We start from the raw sequence: 21,934 nt of genomic DNA, 5'->3' as shown, positions 1-21,934 counted from the left end.
TAAGCTCTCATCATGTGTTATAAGTCATTTAGCCCTTAACCACATCCTGTATGGTAGATTCTATTATCATTTCATAGGTGTACAAATTAGGGCAGAAGTGTATTGTCCCTGATCACATAGATTATAAATAGTGGAAAGGCATTTAGAACTTTGGAATTTGGAGTCTGGAGCCAAGTACTCTCATTTATTACACTATATCTGTGTGTACTTTAAATGTGTGGATGTATAAACACTTATCTGTTTCATGTAAACTTTATCATTGTTTGAATCTGTAGCAAGGTGTACGAGTTGACTCACTGGAAAAGACTCTGATGCTGGGAGTGATTGGGGGTGGGAGGAGACGGGGACAACAGAGAATGAGATGGCTGGATGGCATCACCGACTCGATGGACGTGAGTTTAAGTGAACTCCGGGAGTTGGTGATGGACAGGGGGGCCTGGCGTGCTGTGATTCATGGGGTTGCGAAGAGTCGGACACAACTGAACGACTGAACTGAACTGTACTGTTGAAATCACGTAATCTGTGTGGCTTTTCTCCCTCTTCCCTCTACTATTTAATGTACTTCTTTTCTAAAAAAGAAGTGTTTAACTATAAAAATTTGATAATAAAGGTTGCAGATTCTCCTTCACAAGTGTTTCAGGCATGGATTTCTTACCTCTGCTTCCACAAGCAGAGGAGAGAAACACACACTGGAATCAAGTTTCTGTGAAGACTTTATCTTTTGAAAACCCTTATCAGAGTTGTCCCAATTTGAAATTGAAATGTCTTTTATATCCTACTCCATTTTTAAAGATGCCTGTGTGGAAAGCATTCATTTTCACACTCTGGGTGAACTAACTAGTAGACATTTCGATAATGTGAGGCATTTGTCTCGAGGATGAACATGTCTATCTTCCGGCTTGTTCCTTTCTCACTTGCAGTCCAGGGGTTGTTTATATCCATGCAGGGGAAGGAGTGTGTGTCTGACCCAACTCTGCAGTTGGTGGTTCCCAGGGCTGTGCCTTTTAATTGGAGTCACCACTTTATATTTTGACATTGATTAAATAGTGAAGTTTTCTTCTGAAGCTGTCAGAGGCTTTTACATCTCTGTTGATAGTAGATTAAATCCTTGGAGGCAGCTGATTAACTGTCTCAGTTTCATTCTCTTCTATTTTTAAGATTTGTTCTAAGGCCTGAATGCCATATTAACCTCCATAAAAAGTGTAACTTTGTACTGAAAAACATAATTTCTACTCTACAGATACTTTGGAATAAAAATCACACTTAAGTGGTGATGGGATGATTCGTGTTAGGGTACATGGAGCTTAGTGATTTTCCTGGGGGGAGAGTACATGAGCCACTTTGAGGAACTGAGGGAGGCAGCTTGGACATACTTTTGTACTATTTTAAAAGCAAATAAGTGAACTCTTTAAGCATTTTACTTTTTTTAGTTTTTGAAATTTTAACACGGAGTAGCAGTAAAGCCTAGACCATCTGGCTAATCATGCTTTCATTTTGGAATTTATGTTTTGTGTGGGAGTGGGAAATTTAAAATGAAAAAGTTATGAATCATTTTTGGGTATTGTTAATAGAGGATTGGAAAATAAATATTTCATATTAATTTATGCTAAATAATTTTTATCTGATATGATGTCCATGATTTATAGCACTCATGGACCTTTAGTGCTTGAAAAGTAAAGATGTTATTCTTTTTCCTCAGAAACGTGCGAAGGGGCAAGTGTTATTTGACAAAGTATGTGAACATCTCAATCTCTTGGAGAAGGACTACTTTGGACTTGTGTTTCAGGAGAACCCTGAGCAGAAAGTAAGTGAAATTATCTTAAGTTTGTTTATGTTGTCTTAAAAAAAATTCCGTGTATTTCTCTTAACTGATGTAAAATTTAGTTTTCAATTAGCTTATTTTATGTTTTTATTATGATAGTTTATGTTCATTGTGGTGGTGGTTTACTTGCTAAGTTGTGTCTGACTCTTGTGATCCCGTGGACTGTAGCCTGTCAGGCTCCTCTGTCCACGGGATTCTCCAGGCAAGAATACTGGAATGGGTTGCCACTTCGTTCTCCAGGGGATCTTCCCGACCCAGGAATCGAACCCCAGTCTCCTGCATTGCAGGCAGATGATTTACCAACTGAGCTATGAGGGAAGCCCCAGTGTTCGTTGTAGGAATTTGGAAATGTTGAAAACTTGTGTTTTCATGTATAACTTTTTGCTGTTGTGGGTGTGTATGCTTTTCCACTTTTATTTTAAACAGAGTGGAATGTCTTATCCTACACAAATTATTGGAAACGGAAAGAACTGGTTTTAAAATTTTTATTTAGAATTTTTAGCTCTTGAATTCACCTGTATTCTAGGAGTTAAGCTTGCCTAAAAAACAGGGAAGGAGGCATATTGGAAGAAATATCAGGTGTCCATCGGGATTCTCCAGGCAAGATACTGGAGTGGGTTGCATGTGCTTCTCCAGGGGATCTTCCCAACCCAGGAATTGAATCCAGGTCTCCCGCATTCCAGGCGGATTCTTTACTGTATGAGCGACCAGGGAAGCCCAAAAAGCAGGGAAGGAGGAATATTGGAAGAAATAACAGGAATACCCATCTCTACTTGTCTGGAGGTTTAGGAGAGTGTTTGCCTTGCTGAATAGATTAGTGGTTGTGTCGGGATGAAGGTGTTCCTTACCCTGTTGTGTGGGTTATTGGGGGCAAAACAGAAGGTGGAGTCCAGCTTGACTCAGGTGGTAGAGTGATTGATTGATTAATTGATTTGGCTGTACCAAGGTAGATTTGTGATCAGTTTATTGTCTTCAATTTTGTTGCACTTCTGTTTTTCTAGCATGCTGTTTCTGAACCTTTTTATCACAGGATGATGATATAAACGGGTATATCCTTACTGTTTGCTTAAGTTGTCTATGCTGTTTGATTTAGTAAATGAATTAAACAACCCATAATAGCCTGCTTTTTATATGTACAAACTGCAAGAAAAAAAAATAATACAAACTTTTCCCCAGTTACTCTCATATTTTCCCGTGGAGTCGGAGGAAGATGTTTTAATACACCCTCTTAAGTTGTTTTCTGGAGGTGTGCAAATTAAACTGACAAAAGATGAGTTTTATTCATGTGAGTAGGTGGGAGTTTCGGAGAAGGCAATAGCAAGCCACTCCAGTACTCTTGCCTGGAAAATCCCATGGATGGAGGAGCCTGGTAGGCTGCAGTCCGTGGGGTCACTAAGGGTCGGACACGACTGAGCGACTTCACTTTCACTTTTCACTTTCACACATTGGAGAAGGAAATGGCAACCCACTCCAGTGTTCTTGCCTGGAGAATCCCAGGGATGGGGGAGCCCGGTGGGCTTCCGTCTATGGGGTCACACAGAGTCGGATACGACTGAAGTGACTTAGCAGCAGCAGCAGCAGCAGGTGGGAGTTTACAGAAAACTGTGACTGCAGGAAGTGGTTAGGGCATCTTAACAGGGAAAAGAGGTAGGAAAAGGCACTTATGGAGAATGAGTGACTTTTAGGAAAGATAAGGGCCCTGTAGGAGAACAGGTGGGAGACAGGCTAGTTTTGTGCCAGTGTCTGTTTAGCTGAGAGCTTCTCCTCTCAGTGATAAGAGTCAGTCTTCCCTGGTTGGAAGGAACCTACCAAGGAAGGGAAGAGATTTATGACAACCTGGTTCTTCTACTTCCAGGTGAAAGGAAAGCCTGTTCTTACGTGTCTGCAGCTCAAAGTGGTGTTTATCCACCATGGTGCGTTGTGGACCCTGTCCATGGTGACTTGAATTGGACATAGACGTCCAGTCTGTAAGAATCAAACTGGCAGGTCGGAAGGGAGTGGAGTTTGCCAGAGCCCCCTGTCTTCTGAGTAGAGGTGACTTGGTATATCTGGCGAAGGAAATGGCAACCCACTCCAGTATTCTTGCCTGGGAAATCCCATAGACAAAGGAGCCTGGTGGGCTGCCGTCCATGGGGTTGCAAAAAGTCGGACATAACTGAGGGACTAAACAACAACAACAACAACGTCTTAGTTGTAGCAGTTAGGGATCCTTAATTGCTGCATTTGAACTCCTCATTTGCTGCATGAGTGATCTACTTCTCTGACCAGGGGTCCAACCCAGGTCCTCTCCATTGGGAGTCTTAGCCACTGGACCACTAGGGAAGTCCCCTGAAGTGGTAGATTTGATCAGCCAGGACTCTGTGAAGATCTGCCTGATCCCAGAGTGTACTGAGATGGTTTCTGCTCCAGGACTTTGCTGAGACACCGCTAAGCAGGACCATCAGAGTGCTCTAATGCTTGATGCTAATTCCAGGGACCTTCAGGACTTCTCCCTTTCCCTAAACATATTAAAGAAAGAAATATTCACCAGTTCTGGCAGTTAACCAGACTTAACCTCTAGTGTTCTGTCTTTGTTCGTTTGAGCTTCTCTAACAAAGTGGTATAGACTGAGTGACTTATAAACAATAGACTTGTGTTTCTCATTGTTTGGGAGCCTGAGAAGCCAAGCAAGGTGCCCACTGATTCAGTATGTGGTAAGGGCCCCTTCCTGGCTCATGGACCTCCTCGTGGTATCCTCACATGGTGGAATGAGCAGGAGGGCTCTCCAAAGCCTCTTTTATAATGTCACTAATCGCATTCCTGTGGGCTCCACCTTCATTACCTAATCACCCCAAAGGCCTCAACTCCAAATACTGTCATATAGGGGATTAGGTTTCAGCATATGAATTTTGGGGAAGGACACAAGCCTTCAGTTTCTGTCACTCTCCTCATTGTTAAGGAAGTTCTTTTTCTACTTCACTTTCTGACTATTGGGACTTAACTGTGGTGGAGAAGATACTGATGTAGGGTGAAGAGTGAAGGCTGGGTCCAGGGTTATACCCTAAAGGGAAGCCCTTTGGAATCTGTTAGACAGTGGCTGTGGGCAGACTCACTGTGATGGTTCTGTGGATGCCCAGGACGCCTGGGCACAGTGTGACCTTTGAAGTTACCTCTCAACATCTAATATTTATCTCACAGTCAGTTGGTAGGTGAATATAGACTGTAAGTTATATTTATCCACAGGCTTGGTGATGAAATGCAGGATACAAACAGTGATGATTATATATAAATTGAATTTTCTCAACTTGCTGCATTTTAAATCCTTGATACCTAATTTGTGGTTTAATTCCACATTGAAACCGATGACAATTAAATTGTATGCCTACCCACTGAACAGTGTGTAAGCATTCTTATTAGAACTCTGTTTAGAATACTTTTCTTAGAAGTAATAACATTTTAGACATTCAACTAAATAAACTAGGCGCTCTTTTAGACTTTAAATTATAAGGTAGTCTTGATAATGTTTCCAACCATGTGCCCTTCTGTTGGCCCTCAAAGCTGTAAAAGAGAAAGTGATGGAAATTTGGCTAGGAGCATTTAGTCTTTCTTAAGAAGGAAAACCAACGGTATGTCATAAAATATGTAGAATAACTTATGTTAGAAACATGATATGCTGTATGAAGACATACAGTATTTCTGAAACACTAGAGTTGCATGGTAAACAGTGGTATTTAGATAGTAGGAGTCTCTGTTTTTTATTTTGCTGACTCTTAATATATGTGCCTGATCCATGTCTTTCTCCTGAATCTCAGACTCATATACTTCACTCTCTACTGGACACTACACTCACTTGTCTAAAAGCAAACTAGTCCTCTCCTTCAACTTCTTCTATTCCGTGAAGAGTGGGTCTAGATTGCTTCCACTTTTTATACCTCTTTTCATTGCTTGTTAGCCAATCAGTTCTATCTTCTACCTGCTGACATCCTTCTCCTGGTTCTCTTTGTCCAGTGTTCTTGCTTTGGTTTAGGCCCCTGTCATCTCTTGCTTTGAATAATTTATTAGCCTCCTAACTGGTTTCACTGCCCAGTCCCAGACCTCTGTGATCATTCTTCTCCCTGCTGCTCGATTGAACTTTCAGGAAGGCATAGCTCATCTTGGCACTCCTTGCTTAAAACCATTTAATGGATGCAATCTAACCCTCTTAGTGTGGTTTACAAAGCTCTTGGTCAAGTGACTGTGGTCTGCTTCTTTGTCTTCATTTCTCAGTAACTTCTCACAAAAATTCGTATTCAATTCACACCATATTTTTCTCATAAGGGAAGTTTTGCCAGTCCATAGTATATCTGCTTGAACATACTGTCCCTTGTATTTGGAATATCCTTCTCATTTTTTTTCTTTTTTTGAATTTGAATGTCTATTATTCCTTAAGATCCAGCTTAGGTACCCTACTCTATGAGATTTTCCTTGGTTGTTTTCCACCATCATTCTTCCTGGCCCCTACTCAAGGAGAGTTGATAGTTCTGTCATCTAGACATTTCAGTTCAGTTCAGTGTGTCTGACTCTTTGTGACCCCATGGACTGTAGCATGTCAGGCTTCCCTGTCTATCATCAACTCATCCTCTGTTGTCCCTTTCTCCTTCCGCCTTCAATCTTTCCCAGCATCAGGGTCTTTTCCAATGAGTCAGTTCTTCACATTACGTGGCCAAAGTATTGGAGTTTCAGCTTCAACATCAGTCCCTCCAATGAACACCCAGGACTGATCTCCTTTAGGATGGACTGATTAGATCTCCTTGCAGTCCAAGGGACTCTCAAGAGTGTTCTCCAGCACCACAGTTCAAAAACATCAGTTCTTCGATGCTCAGCTTTCTTTATAGTGCAACTCTCACATCCATACACGACTACCGGGAAAACCATAGCTTTGACTAGACGCACCTTTGTTGGTAAAGTAATATCTCTGTTTTTTAATAAGCTGTCTAGGTTTGTCATTGCTTTTCTTCCAAGGAGCAAGCATCTTTTAATTTCATGGCTGCAGTCACCATTTGCAGTGATTTTGGAGCCCAAAATAATAAAGTCTGACACTGTTTCTACTGATTCCCCATCTATTTCCCATAAAGTGATGGGACCAGATGCCATGATCTTAGTTTTCTGAATGTTGAGTTTTAAGCGTACGTTTTCACTCTCCTCTTTCACTTTTATCAAGAGGCTCTTCAGTTCTTCTTCGCTTTCTGCCATAAGGGTGGTGTCATCTGTGTATCTGAGGTTATTGATATTTCTGCTGGCAATCTTGATTCCAGGTAGACATCTAGACATTTAGCACAAATGTCCATCTAGATGATTAGCACACACCTTATTTATCAGTTTTTCTCCCTATTGTTCTAGATACTGTGTAGCTTCTGTATGTCTAGACAGTATCAAATATTTTAAAATACTACCTGTGTCCCATCTCACACCCATTAAGATGGCCACTATAAAAAAAACAAAACAGAAAATAGCAAGTGTTGGCAAGGAAGGATGGTGAAAAAATTAGAAAACCTGTACACTGGTGATGGAAAAGTAATATGGTGCAGCTATTAGGGAAATAGTATAGAGGTTAGTCAAAAAATTATAAATAGAATTGCCAAGTGATCTAGTAATCCCACTTGTGGGTATATATCCGGAAGAATCAAAAGTAGGATCTTGAAGAGGTATTTGTACACCCATGTTCATTGCATCACCACTCACAATAGCCAAGATGTAGAAGCAGCCCAAATGTTCCTTGATGGATGAATTAGATAAACAAAATGTGGCATTTTCAGAATATAGTGAATGGAATGTTTTTGAGTATTAAAGAAGGAAGTCTTATTAATCCTGTAACATGGATGAACCTAGAGGATATTACACTGAATGAAATGTTTAGTCACAAAAGACAATTACTGTGTGAGTCCCTTGTATGAGGTACTCCCTAGTCAGGCCCATGGAAAAGCAGAGTAAAATGGTGGTTACCTGGATTAGGGGGAGGAGAGAATGGAAAATTGTTGTTCAATGGGGATAGAGTTTGTTTTGCAAGATGAAAAGGTTCTAGAATCTGTTGCACAACACTGTGATATAGTTAGTTCTGCTAAACTGTACAGTGAACGCTGGTTAAAAGGATGAATTTTATGTTTGTTTTTTTTTTTTTACCACATAAAAATTACTACCTGTGTACAAACTAGTATGCATCTGCAACTCTGGCAGTGAATAATTAAGACATATTCTGCCTTCATGAATGTCCCCACTTAGTTCCAGTTGAGAAGACTGAGTACTTTGGGTTTTTTTCTTTATTTTTTTTACTCTGTTAATAAATTTTGACTACTGATCTATAGGAGAAGAGTTCAGGTTACTAACAGGGAAGACTTCCTAGGAGAGAATGATGGCTGATGAAGAGACCTGAAGTTTGAGTGGGCTTTGGCTGGGCCAAGGGACTTAGAAAGCACACACATAGGGCCCTGAGTAGGATCAGCTGACCCTTTGCAAAATAAAAAGACGTCTCTTGTGGCTAGTGTGGGGAGACTGAGTGTTGATAGGGGTCAGGTTACACAGGGTCATCTAGGCTGTATATTTATTTATTAAAGGCTTTGGAGTCTCCTTTATGCTTAGAAAAATGATGGCATTGATAAGCTGATGCAGTGGTACGAGACAACCAGTCTTGCCTTTAAAAAGTTCTGAGAGAGTGTGAGCAGGACTGTTCACCCGAAGCACAAAAGGAGCCTCAGTTGAGGTTATGGTAGTGAAAGTAGACAAGCAAATGATTTAAAAAAGATATGGATTGCTTGCTGTTGACAGTCCAGCTGAGATCATAAAATTGTGATGGCAGCAGAATACATTGTACTTCTCTAACTGCTGTCTGCAACCTGGGCATAATAGTGGAGAAATAGGGCATTATGTTCACAGTGGTTGTGGTGACAGGGCAAAAGGTTGAGAAAGCTAGAGATTCTGATGCATAGGTAATATAGCTGATTGATTCATAAGATCACTGGAAGGAACAAAAGCTGAAAGCCCATGAAGCCGATATGGGCTGATAGGCTGGGAGAAAACGGCTGGGACCAAGGGATGAAAGTTCTAAGTTGAAGGGCAGGTACAGTGAAAATAAATGGGGAGAAGACTTAGGAGAAGAAACGATTGCATCTGAGAATGGAATGATGACTTCTAATGAGGTGGAGAACTCTGTGTGGTGACAAGACTGAGTGTTCAGCCATGATAAGGTTTGGCTGAAATCAAAGAGAAGTTAAGGTCATTAAGGCAGGATTTAAGGTAAGGTTAAGTTTGGAGGGGTTCTCCATAGGGTTCTCATGGACAAGAAAAGCTGTTAAACCAAGAACTCATCATCTCGTACTTTTAACTCTATAGTTTCTCTTCCAAAATGTGGGATGAAAATGCCCACAAAATTAGGCACACACTTTGTTATCGAGACATTAACTATAGAACAGTGGGAGAATAAAGAGTGTGGTGTCCTTTCTGAAATACTTTTCAGAAAATGAATGCACATATGTAATTGACATTGCCAATATTTAATTATTTCATATATAATCTGATTTTCCTATGTAACTTTTGTGTTGTATAATTTTTTTATTCCTTCTTGCTTATATAGATCAAATTCAGTTCTTAAGACATCTGGGCAAAAGAACCTTTATTTTTCCTAATGTAGATTTATATCATGTTCTCTTTTTCCCCACAGAAGCTTATTACTGTTGCACTAACTCAGCTCATGCAGTTTCAACAATGAGATGCTACAGGAAATAGGAATTTAAACTACTTTTTAAATGCTGAATATCACATGTGTTTATAGATGTTTCGGTCACTTATCATTGTAACATATAATGAGAAGGTGAGGTAAAGCTGTGGTTATTTGTATGAACACTTTGCAAGGAGAGGAAAGTCTAATCTATGTTTTAGTGTAGTGCTGTGTCTCTTATGGTTGGAAGCCTTTCACTTCACTCTTGAGTATGAAAATCTATCGTTATTAATGTTAGAACTTTTTAACGTCTGCAGAAAACCCATATAAACTTTATTGTGGAAAATTTGTTAAAAATATGTGAAATCAAGCAATGTGTTATTCTTTTATACACAGAATTCCAAGTCTGTATAGTTCTTGTATTCATATCTCTATGGAACCATCAGTAAGAGTTTTGGATTGTCTTTAAAGGGAAAATACTGTCTTGAGTTTTTGATGTTAATAGAATTTGGCATCTGACCCAGGGATTTTAATGTCATTTTGCTTCCAGCTATATTTAAGGGGAGCTTGTTTGAAGTGTAGCTGATATCCACAGCTAAATTTATGAAAATTGATTAATGCATTTCTCTGATAGACCATTTCCTCCCCCCACCAAAACTAGAACTAAAAACTCTAGTATTAAGCTATGTATCATATATAAACTGTTCTTTAATAAAATTCTATGTTCAATCCGGATACACCTTATAATACCACAGATAGGAGTTGGAGTCACATTTTCCCAGATGCATCGTGAATATTTCACTGTAGCTTAGAAGGCCTGTGACGTTTCTGCTAACACCAGCATGATGGCAGTGTACTATTAAACTTAATTTAGACAGAAGTATGTACAGTAAAGTAGATCTGCTTCAGTGCTATAAATTCTTACAGGAAAAGGCAGATTTCAGACAAAATTACTCTTTACCAGTCTGGTGATATGGTGTGTGTTGGGTTAAGTTTAATCTCTCTCACTGGCAGAATTGACAAGCACCAGTTTTTAAGGCATGACTAGCCATTTTGAAACACTTCTAACTCTGGGATCTTAGCTTCTAGCCTGAATGGGAATTAGGTGAGAGAGAGATTTTCGGGAGGGAAGACACAAGAAGATAGATTTTGTGACTCTATCTTGAGTTGTTTTCTGGATCGGATGTGGTCAGAGGCCAGCATCAGGCAGGCTGACTGCACATTCAGGCCGCCGCAGACCAATGGGCCTGGGCGCCATTTTCTGTGCCAGGTGAAAACAGTTAGTGCTTCCACAGAATAAAAAGGCTGTGGGTCTTGACGCTGATACAGCTGTATAGTGTGCTGGGGAAGAACGCAAAGAAATACCGAGATGTGGGACTGTGGAAACAGTCACCTTCTAGGGCTTTCTGCAGGAGGCCGTCATCCATTAGAATACTGAACCAGTGAAGGCTGGTGGTCTTACTGACCAGCCAGTTTAAGGACTTGAAAAATGTCTCTCTACATTTGACTTTCATTAAAGACAGAAATTTCTACACAAAAACAAATCTCTGATTCTGCTACTCAAAGTGTGGTCCAGGGCCCGGAGGCATTGACACCCCCCAGAAGCTTGTTAGCAATGAGAGGGTTTCCAGATCCTCACCCAGGCTTACTCTCTGGTAATCTACATTTGGACTGGATCTTCAGGTCATTCACATATAGGTTTAGGCTTGAGAAGCACCGATCTAGGGCATAAATGCTCTTTTGAAGTGGCAGAGAGAATTATTGGAGTTTGGAGTGTCATGAAAGCCAAGAAAGTAGGGGGCACTAATAACCCCAAGTGGCTCAGTGTTGAGGTGCTCACAGCCTCTTGGTGGGGAGTGAGGCCCTTCACAGTTCACATGGATATCTGGGCCATACAGTTTCTGAGGTTTTTTCTAACACCAACGTCCGATGAATGTAAATATGGTGATTTATAATCAAGCTTTTATATTTTTCTAGGTGTTTCTGTTAGAAAATAAATGAGAATCACTTTATTTAACACTTTTTCTGAGACTCAGTATTGAAAATGTCACAGGGAAATGACAGACGACTTGGTATTAACCAAAACTGTTCTACAGCCTCAGATTTGTAGTAGATAAGAGAGTAGTAAGGAAAGATTGAAGGCAAAAGGAGAAAGGGATGTCAGAGGATGAGATGGTTGGATAGTATCACCCGACTCAGTGGTCATGAATTTGAGCAAACTCTGGGAGGCAGTGAAGGACAGGGAAGCCTGGTGTGCTGCAGTCCATGAGGTTGAAAAGAGTCAGACACAACTTAGCAACAGCAACAAGGATTAAGGAGCTTCTCCTAATTAAGTGGCAGAAGGACTTAAGTGTGAAAGAAAAAATATGTGTATAGCTATTTGCTGCTTAGTTTAAAAAATTTTCTTTTTTCTATAACCTTCCAAGGCACATTTTGTTCTAACATTTTTGTGTGTGGTAGATTCCTGTGATAGTGTGGTGAATTCTATGTACTGCTTCTTTTTTCTTTTTGTATTCAAGAAGTAGTTTTATTCAGTGGGCTAATTTCAAAATATTTGGTATTCATTACTCGTAATTCAGCGTGTTTCACACTTTAAGTTTTAAACACTGAACGAGAGATGAACATTGACAGATAACTAGGATTTCTTCCAGTCCACTGCCTCTTTCAACCTTAAGACTTGTGACTTAAGCTATTAATAATTTTACGTAAAATAGTATATGGGCTGCTTCTCAGAGCAGTGTTTGAAATGTATGATTATAATAAAGTACACAGGCCTATGAAGGAAACCAGTAAATAACATTCTAACATATCAATTTAAAATTGAGATGAAGTCATCATCAATATTTAACCCCTACTGTGATTTCAAAATATCGATGAGCATAAGTGATGTTTTAAGATCTGAAACTATTCTAATGTGCTATGGAAAAAGTTTGGATTCCTCTGAGTGACAAAGCTAAGAACACTGCTGATATTAGCCAGAATTTTCCCCCTCTACATTCATAACTGATTGTAAGGTCAAATTTCAGCTAAAGGTTAATGAAGATAGAGATGTAACACTTTTCCCCGATTCATAGACTTTTGATTTCATTAAGGTAATTTTAATAGTACAGACATTCTAGGACCACATTTTAATTTACTTTTGTTGGAAGCCTGTGATAGGATTCTCTAAGGAGGGAGGGGTCTGATTTTTTATCTCATCTGGCCCATGACTGCAGAGACTATATTTTTTTAATCCAGAGTGTGATTTACTAACTTTTTGTGGGTAGACATAATCACATAAATTTTAACTTCTTTAGTATATACATTACATCACCTTTGGAAATAAAAAATTACGTGAAAAGGTATATACACAGAAAGGTGATAGGCCAATTTGATTTTATCATTGCCAGAAAATATCTACTGTTAAAAGCATTGGATAAAGTCTTTGCATGTGTCCTTACTCTTCAGAAAACATTTGAATGAATGTTTGAAAAGAAGAACCCCAAGAGGTAGATGATGTGATCTTCATCTTAAACTTTAGAAAATTGAAGCTTAAAGAAGAAGACTAATGAGCCCAAGATCACAGAGTTGCTGGGAGGCCAGAATTTTGCTCTGCATATTTCTGATTCGAATATCTATGTATGTGGCAGCCACATCTTTAAAAAATGCAAACGATACACCATAGTCTGTCATGGTGTGTGCATGTGTGTGCATTCATGTCTTTCTTTGACGTTCCCATCTTTTTGCATCAGCTTCTTGATCTACCCAGCACTTCTCAAGTATCAAAACCAAGAATTTATTATTTCTTTGTTAAAGAGTTTTCTGTCTGTTATTTACTTGTAATTGATAATGCAGAAAATAGACTTGGTATTGTTTTTAAAAGTCATGTTAAGGCATTTTTGGGTTTTTTATTTGGTTTTTACTTTGGTTTTTTATGAACTCATGACTGTAGGCAGTAAAATTATATCCCAGTCTCATGTTTGAAGGACTCATTGGAGCTAATTATTCAAATAAAAATAAACCTAAGAAAAATAATCTGTAGGCTTTTAAGATGACCACAGCTTGAGGAAGGAGGCGGCCAACAAAGGCCAGGTACTCACCTACAGGTATTAGCTCATTAGTGACTGGCGGATTTTTACAGAAACTTAACACTGGTGGCTAGCAATTTGTTGTGTAAGTAACCATTGAACCATTTCCAGTGAGTAACATTCGGGTAACAGAAGACGTGTTAATACGTCTCTGGTCAATAATGTGTTAATTTAGTTCTTAAACTGGTTGCCTGGAGCTTCCAAGTCCTGTGAAGGATACAGGAAATGGGGGGGAGGGTCTCTCCTGGCCTTGCAGAGACCTCCTTACTCCTTGTGGGAGTGGAGTTCACAGTGTGGAAGTGGTCATGGTTAATTGATGGTGAGCTCGATGGAGGTGAGTTTGAGTGAACTCCGGGAGTTGGTGATGGACAGGGAGGCCTGGCGTGCTGTGATTCACGGGGTTGCAAAGAGTCGGACACGACTGAGCAACTGAACTGAATGGGCAAACCAGGTTGGTGGATGCAAGGAGTCCGCTCTGCTGCCCCTGTTTGATCACATGAGGACCACTCTGCCCACTTAGTCTCTGAATGGGCTCTGAAATAAAGAGAAGCCACTTTGACCTTGATGTTGTGCCTGACAGTGTGGTGAAAAGTGGCCCAAGAGTGAGTCGGTCTGACGGTGGCTGGCTGGTGCACTGAAACTTGTCAGCCATCCTCCTGGGTCTATGGAGCTGTTATTGACTGTCTCCATGCTATACAGAAACTGTCAGGTTACTTCTCCCTGGCTTTGGTGCTTCAGGTGGGAATGGATGGTGCCAGATGGCTGGGGCACAGGGTTACTCCTGGGGGTCCCAGAAGATGGTATTGCCTCCCCCATTTTCCTCTGAGAACAGAGGTGGTTTTTTTTTTTTTTCCTGTTCCATGGTGGCATCTCTACCAACTGTCCCACCATGAAGCTGGGGTTGGAAGGGTCTGGTTAGACCTGGGAGACCAGTCGTTTTTCCTCCCCCTTCTCTTCTTTCTCTGCGCTCATGTTCCGAGGGACTTTTCCTTTTCAGTTTGGCACCAGTTTTCTCTGATTCAGTTTTTCTCGCTCTGGTGGTTACTTCCTTGGATGAAATGCCACAACACTTTGCAGCCTCCTTCCCTCTTCTCCCTCAGCCGCTCCCCAGGCTGGGCTGGAGACTAAATGATGTGTTTTCTCATTCTTATGCCTCATGAGAGCCCACCATTTGTGAGCCAGCTGTTGAGTGGACAGCAGCTGCAGGGCCGGGAAGCTGAATGCCAGGCTGTCTTCTCGGGGGAGAATGAGAGCTGCTCCCTGACACAGCACTGGAGGTACCATGAGGGGGTCCCGCAGGCCCTTCACTTCAGCGGGCCACACAGCTGGGCCACCAGTCCTGTGAAACTTAGCCCAAGCTCTGGTAGCTCTTTGTTGAGAGGGTTGAATATAACCAGTGTTTGAACAGAGCCATGCACACCTTGGATCCTTGCTGCCCTAAGTGTAAACCCTGAATGGCATAGTAAGACCCATGCTTTTGCTTTCAAAGCATCCTGTTATTACTACTACTTAATAGTGTGTAAGATGATGTTCTGTTGTACCCATTCAGTGTATTGTTAAGATTGTAGGTTATCATTTTCTTTATAACGATAAATGTTTTAACTGTTTGCTTTATATATGTGAATAAAATTCTATTAATATTTAAAACACGAATGTTATAGTACATTATTTGAGATGCTTTTAGAATGCATGCAACATTTTTTTGTAAAGCCAATTGTTTGAATCATTTTAATATATCTCATGTAATTGTTCTATTAGTGAGGATAAAGTAAACTTTAATAATGACTTGAGGATAAGATAGGAGGCATATAAAAAACATATAGCATATATAAACATATGTGTGTGTATATATATATGTATATATATATATGTATATATAATTCTTTTTGGAGACGCCTTTCACCTGTGGCTTTGAAAGACAAATATTTAATGTCCTTAAATGATTTGAGCCTACTAGTTCAAATTTGGTCTTTTTGCCTTTAAGCTATTACAATGTTTTCCTGGAATCTTTTAAAATTTTCTTCTAGTGTAGAAATAAAGGAGAAGTAGAAAGAAGTTCCTTATGATTGTGACTCTTAACTTGGAATGAAGATTTACAAAGATATTACATGAAGACTAGAAAGGAAATACCAGTTCCACTCTGGCAGTGCTTCTCCATGGCCTTGTACAGTGGCAGGGAAGAGCAAAAGTCTAAGGAGGAGTTGGCTCTAGGAGTTGAGATGACTGTGTTTGATTGGGGTGTATGTGCTTTCAATCAGTGGTTTCCAATTCACCTTTTATCCTTCATGAATAAGAGCTCATCATTGTCCTTGACTGGGCTATCATTTCAGTGTCTGCAGGGGCTGTTTGCTCACTGTTTGCTGTTTGTTCTTCTGCAAAATAAAGACTGTATGTAGATATATTATGTCTCCTCATTTGGGGAGGTTTTGATTTCACATCCTAGAAAATGAAGCCCAAGAGATCCACCTTAAATTGTTTCAGTATTTTATTTATAACACACCCTTACACTTTCAAAAGCAAATCAGTATTAAACCTGCTGCTGCTGCTGCTAAGTCACTTCAGTCGTGTCCGACTCTGTGTGACCCCATAGACGGAAGCCCACCAGGCTCCCCCGTCCCTGGGATTCTCCAGGCAAGAACACTGGAGTGGGTTGCCATTTCCTTCTCCAATGTGTGAAAGTGAAAAGTGAAAGTGAAGTCGCTCAGTCGTGTCCGACCTTTAGCGACCCCACGGACTGCAGCCTACCAGGCTCCTCCATCCATGGGATTTTCTAGGCAAGAGTACTGGAGTGGCTTGCCATTGCCTTCTCCGGTATTAAACCTAGTGGAATGCTAATAGCATAGGACTTTGTTAAAATACGTTTATGCTTAAATAAGTACATGAACTGTCGACTGTTTCATTTTGGACTTTGGAGACTGTTTCTTATGGGTTAAGTAACCTTTTTTTCTCCCCTTGCAGAACTGGCTAGATCCTGCAAAAGAAATAAAGAGACAGCTGCGAAGTGAGTATTAGATCATGATACTTTTGAAGTTATTAAGTTAATATTTATGTCTATTTTTATCTTTAGTAAAATTCATAGGGATGTAAGCTAGAGTAAGATAGTGATAGAATGATAGAATCTAGTTTGCTTTCATATCATATAGCAAGTTGAAACTCATACTATTTTGTAGAATTATGACTGTTTATTTTGGTGATGGTTTAGGGACTCCTCTACTGGTCAAGAGGTTCTAGACCCCTAGTCTTAAATATTTCCTCATGATGACTACCACTGTGAAGCAGCACCTGATCTTTATCTCTGGGGAAAACAACAGAAAGCCACTCTTCTGTAACTTGCCCTTCTTTTAGAAAATGTGCCTAAGGGAGCCCTGTTACCCTTGCTTGTCTACTTGATTTTGGTAGTGTGTCCAGTTAGTTTCGAAGAAGGAAATGGCAACCCACTCCAGTATTTTGCCTGGAGAATCCCATGGGCAGAGGAACCTGGTGGGCTGCCATCTATGGGGTCTGGGGTCGCACAGAGTAGGACACGACTGAAGTGACTTAGCAGCAGCTAGTTAGTTTAATTGATAAGCCGACCTCTGGCCCCAGAGGCATGTGGATACACTGTTCCTAGATGTCCTGGAGTGAGGGTTTGAGGGGTGAAGATCATATAGAACCATCCTGCTAGCCCTCTGAGGTGTCTGCCTTCTCTCCTCCTTGGACCACTTGTTGTGTGCTGAGTCTGGGTTTGTTCTTGGTCCTGCCTGTCCCCGTCTTCCATTTTCCCATTTGTTCTGCCGTTTCCCTAAGTGACTGATGCGTCCCTCTCTAACCAGCTTCAGCCCCCTCCTGTGACTGGTTTCGTGATACCTGCGTCAGGAATCATTAGCACCACAATGACTCTCTGATAGAGGATCTGGCTACTTCATTTTCTTCAGGGCCTGTGAAGGACTGAAGCAGAAAAGGCAGGGAGCCACAGACAGCTGGAATGTTTAGACACGACAACAGATTTCTTCCTAGCCCTTTGGATGGTGGGCCCCAGAGTTGTCCAGGGGGAAGCTGCTTTCCTGGGCGCTGTCTGCAGGGTGCCCTCGGTACTGTTGGGTTCCTTTCCCTTCTTGCTATTCCCTACGTATTTCTTCCCAGCTTTAAAACACTGAAACGCATCTCTGCTTTTCCCTTCTATTTCTTTCCATCTGCTTTCTGTCTCACTTTTGATTCTCCACATTTGTTTTCTTCATTTCTTTCTCTCTCTCTCTCTCTCAAATTATTGATCATTTGGGTGGTTTTCCCTGTCATTTCTTTCCTTTTGTACTCTCCTTTTCCACTCCGAGTGTATAATTTATTTTTTCCCATTTCCTCTCCTTGTATACTCATCTTTCTTTTCATGTTTTAAAAATATCTTTGATTAGAGTAATTTTCCTGATTTGCCCAGGACTGAGGGCCTGATGGGTTTCTCAGGCTGTGGGACTTTTAGTGTCATCTGGGGTCACCCCGTCTTTTGACTATCACCCCTGGCTTTCCATCCATTTCTCTGTCCTGCACTTATCAGCTTGATGTTTTATCCAATTATGTTTGGTCCATAATAGAAAAGGGAGAGAATAAAGAAAAGTAGTAATTAGACATAGATACATTATACTTACATTGTGTAAGAAACTGTACGAGAAAGCTTTGGAGCTTTTTCTAGTCCTTTCTGCAGTTGAAAAAACTTGGCAAAGTTCATGAATTCACAAAAGATACAGATGCTTGGTTCTTTGACTTCTCTGAAGCCAGACCTGCTAAGTGACCCAGACCATGGACAGAACAGAATAACCTCTGAAACATGATTGATGTTTTACTGAGTTTGTTTCCTATGGTTTGTTCTGGCTTTTGTTGGACTATTTTTATGTGCTTCTCATTTCAGAGTCATGGAGCTATCCTAACTTTTAGAGGCCTAGACTTTCTTGCTGATTATGAATCGCAGTCTTGCATTTTAATTATTTGTGAAGGTTTTACTCTTTTCTTTTTTCTTTTAAAGAGTTATTTCAGAACTTGCCCATGTGGTTTAGCAAGAGGAATAACAGTAACACATAGGATTTGGCTTTTCCAAACTATTGAAGCTGGTTTCCTGAATGAAATTCTGTACCGTCCTGAGCATGAAGTAGGCTGAGGAAATGAACTTTTACCTCTTTCTTTCTGCTTGTGTTAAAATGGACAAAATAACTGTTTATTTTGTCTTAGGCCAGTCTCTGCTATGAGTTTTTATTCAGTTAAGAGACAACTAGCAGAGGTTAAACATTAATCTTTTTTGAGTTCAGTTCAGTCGCTCGGTTGTGTACGATTATTTGCGACCCCATGGACTGTAGCACACCAGGCCTCCCTGTCTATCACCAACTTCTGTAGTTTATTCAACTCTGTCCATTGAGTCGGTGATGCCATCCAACCATCTCATCCTCTGTCATCCCCTTCTCCTCCCACCTTCAGTCTTTACCAGCATCAGGGACTTTTCAAATGAGTCAGTTCTTTGGTGGCCAAAGTATTGGAGTTTCAGCGTCAGTCCTTCCAATGAATATTCAGGACTGCTCTCCTTTAGGATGGACTGGTTGGATCTCCTTGAAGTCCAAGGGACTCTCAAGAGTCTTCTCCAACACCACAGTTCAAAAGCATCAATTCTTTGGCGCTTAGCTTTCTTTATAGTCCAACTGTCACATCCATACATGACTGCTGGAAAAACCATAGCTTTGCTGGCACAGCAATGTCTCTGCTTTTTAATATGCTCTCTAGGTTGGTCATAGCTTTTCTTTCAAGGAGCAAGGGTCTTTTAATTTCATGGCTGCAGTCACCATCTGCAGTGATTTTTGGAGCCCAAGAAAATAAAGTCTGTCACTGTTTCCACTGTTTCCCCATCGATTTACCATGAAGTGATGGGACCAGATGCCATGATCTTACTTTTCTGAATGTTGAGCTTTAAGCCAACTTTTTCACTCTCCTCTTTCACTTTCATCAAGAGGCTTTTTAGTTCCTCTTCACTTTCTGCCATAAGGGTGGTGTCATCTGCGTATCTGAGGTTATAGATATTTCTCCTGGCAGTCTTGATTCCAGCTTGTGCTTCATCCAGCCCATTGTTTCTCATGATGTACTCTGCATATAAGTTAAACAAGCAGGGTGACAATATACAGCCTTGACGTACTCCTTTTCCTATTTGGAACCAGTCTGTTGTTCCATGTACTGTTCTGACTGTTGCTTCCTGACCTGCATACAGATTTCTCAAGAGGCAGGTCAGGTGGTCTGGTAGTCCCATCTCTTGAATTTTCCAGAGTTTATTGTGGTCAAAGGCTTTGGCATAGTCAATAAAGCAGAAATATGTTTTTCTGGAACTCTCTTGCTTTTTTGGTGATCCAGCAGATGTTGGGAATTTGATCTCTGGTTCCTCTGCCTTTTCTAAATCCAGCTTGAACTTCTAAAAGTTCACGGTTCAAGAACTGTTGAAGCCTGGCATGGAGAATTTTGAGCATGACTTTACTATCGTGCGAGATGAGTGCAATTGTTCAGTAGTTTGAGCATTCTTTGGCATTGCCTTTCTTTGGGTTACATGATGGTGAAGAATCAGCCTGCCATGCGGGAGTCCTGAGTTTGATCTCTGTGTCGGGAAGATCCCCAGGAGAAGGAAATGGCAACCCACTCCATTATTCTTGCCTGGAGAAGGACAGAGGAGCCTGGGGGCTACAGCCTATGGGGTCACAAAGAGTTGAACATGACTGAGCAACTACCTACCAACAACCTATCAGTTCCTGTGTAAAAACTGCCTTAAAATCTTTATTTTCTCAAATGTACACAAATAAGACTATATAGATACATAAGACTGTGTATATGTATCTTCAGTTCAGTTCAGTTGCTCAGTCGTGTCCGACTCTTTGCGACCCCATGAATCACAGCACGCCAGGCCTCCCTGTCCATCACTAACTCCCGGAGTTCCCTCAAACTCATGTCCATCGAGTCCGCAATGCCATCCAGCTTCTCCTCCTGTCCCCAATCCCTCCCAGCATCAGAGACTTTTCCAGTGAGTCAATTCGTTGCATGAGGTGGCCAAAGTATTGGAGTTTCAGCTTTAGCATTAGTCCTTCCAATGAACCTATATTAATATGTAAACAATCCATAGCTAGGCATACAATTTTTATAGCTAGGTATTAATGATAATATCAATAGTATGTAACTTAATAAAAAACTTAGCATTGTTGGTGCATTTTATCAACTTTAAAATTGAAAATAGATCCTGAAATATGTGTTCTATTAGAAACTTATTCCTGTTGTCTGTCCAGGTTAGCATGTGCTAGTGTTAATACCTAGAAGACAAGTAAATAGGATCCATTAAAAAATGATATGATAATCCTGTGATAACTTTGCTTAATTATGGGTTAGGAATGACCTCAAACAAGTACATATGTATCATGGCCAACCTGGTGCTGCTGGCCAAAAAATGGCATGTTTCTTAATACTCAAAAAAGTTCCATATCTGTTTTTATGATGTTTTAAATGTGCAGAGGGCAGCAAAATCTGTTCCTTAAATTCAGCAGGACTGACTTTATTAGTAGAATAATGATGTATTCAGCCCAAACTCAGCAAGGGTGCTATGTGGTGCTGTGTGTTCAGTAGACATTCCATAACTATTCATTGACTTGTTTTAAAATTTATTTTTAATTGGAGGATAATTGCTTTGCAATGTTGTGTTGGTTTCTGCTGTACATCAACATGAATCAGCCATAGGTATACACATGTCCCCTCCCTCGTGCACCTCCCTCCCAACCCATCCTACCCCTCTAGGTTGTCACAGAGGCACCAGGCTGAGCCCTCTGTGCTATCCAGCAATTTCCCATTAGCTACCTGTTATACATGTGATAATGTATGTATTTCAGTGCTGTTTTTTTCAGTTTGTCCCACCCTCTCATTTTCCCTGTGTCCATAATTCTGTTCTCTGAGTCTCTGTTCCTGCCCTGCAAATAGGTTCATTGACTTTTGAGTGGGAGAAAAATCAGTGTGTCTATGGTGAAAAAAGAACAAAATGACCCCTGGAGCCAGAGAATAGGATTCAATAAATTTTTCTTCAAGACCAAAGTTAAAGCAACTGTAAAGCTTTCAAATAGTGTATGAAATAACACACATTCACACACCTATTTTTGGTTTTTATTTGGAAATACCGTGAACTTTGAGTATAACTCTAAATTCAGGCCACTGGAATTATTTTGATCCCTTTTGGAAAATAATACCTGCCCTGTCCCCAGACTTGTGTGTGTCTGTTTGTTGTTGTTGCTTTGTTTTTAAAGCCATCTGAAGCATGATAAATCAAACATTAGTTAAGTGGTAATATAGATAGCAGTGTTTTAACTTTTGTTAGTCATTATGACATGGTTGCTTACTATTTTA

The 21,934-nt window shown here is 40.5% G+C and overlaps 1 protein-coding gene across 12 annotated transcripts in view; it reads left to right on the top strand.

Annotated features, from left to right (window-relative positions):
• EPB41L2 (erythrocyte membrane protein band 4.1 like 2) overlaps positions 1-21,934 on the top strand; it is a 211,987-nt gene that overhangs the window by 125,155 nt on the left and 64,898 nt on the right. For all 12 annotated transcript variants that reach the window (XM_088840745.1, XM_088840752.1, XM_088840751.1 and 9 more), the window contains 2 exons: positions 1,700-1,804; positions 16,517-16,559. In XM_088840745.1, coding sequence (XP_088696871.1) covers positions 1,700-1,804; positions 16,517-16,559 — 148 coding nt within the window. The remainder of the gene's footprint in view (positions 1-1,699; positions 1,805-16,516; positions 16,560-21,934) is intronic.

The sequence above is a fragment of the Moschus berezovskii genome, chromosome 10, assembly GCF_049115385.1.
Source record: "Moschus berezovskii isolate FMDL1 chromosome 10, NW_MosBer_1.0, whole genome shotgun sequence".
NCBI classification, from domain to species: domain Eukaryota; kingdom Metazoa; phylum Chordata; class Mammalia; order Artiodactyla; family Moschidae; genus Moschus; species Moschus berezovskii.
The sequence above is the reverse complement of the archived record's forward strand: the minus strand, read 5'-3'. Positions and strand labels throughout refer to the sequence as shown.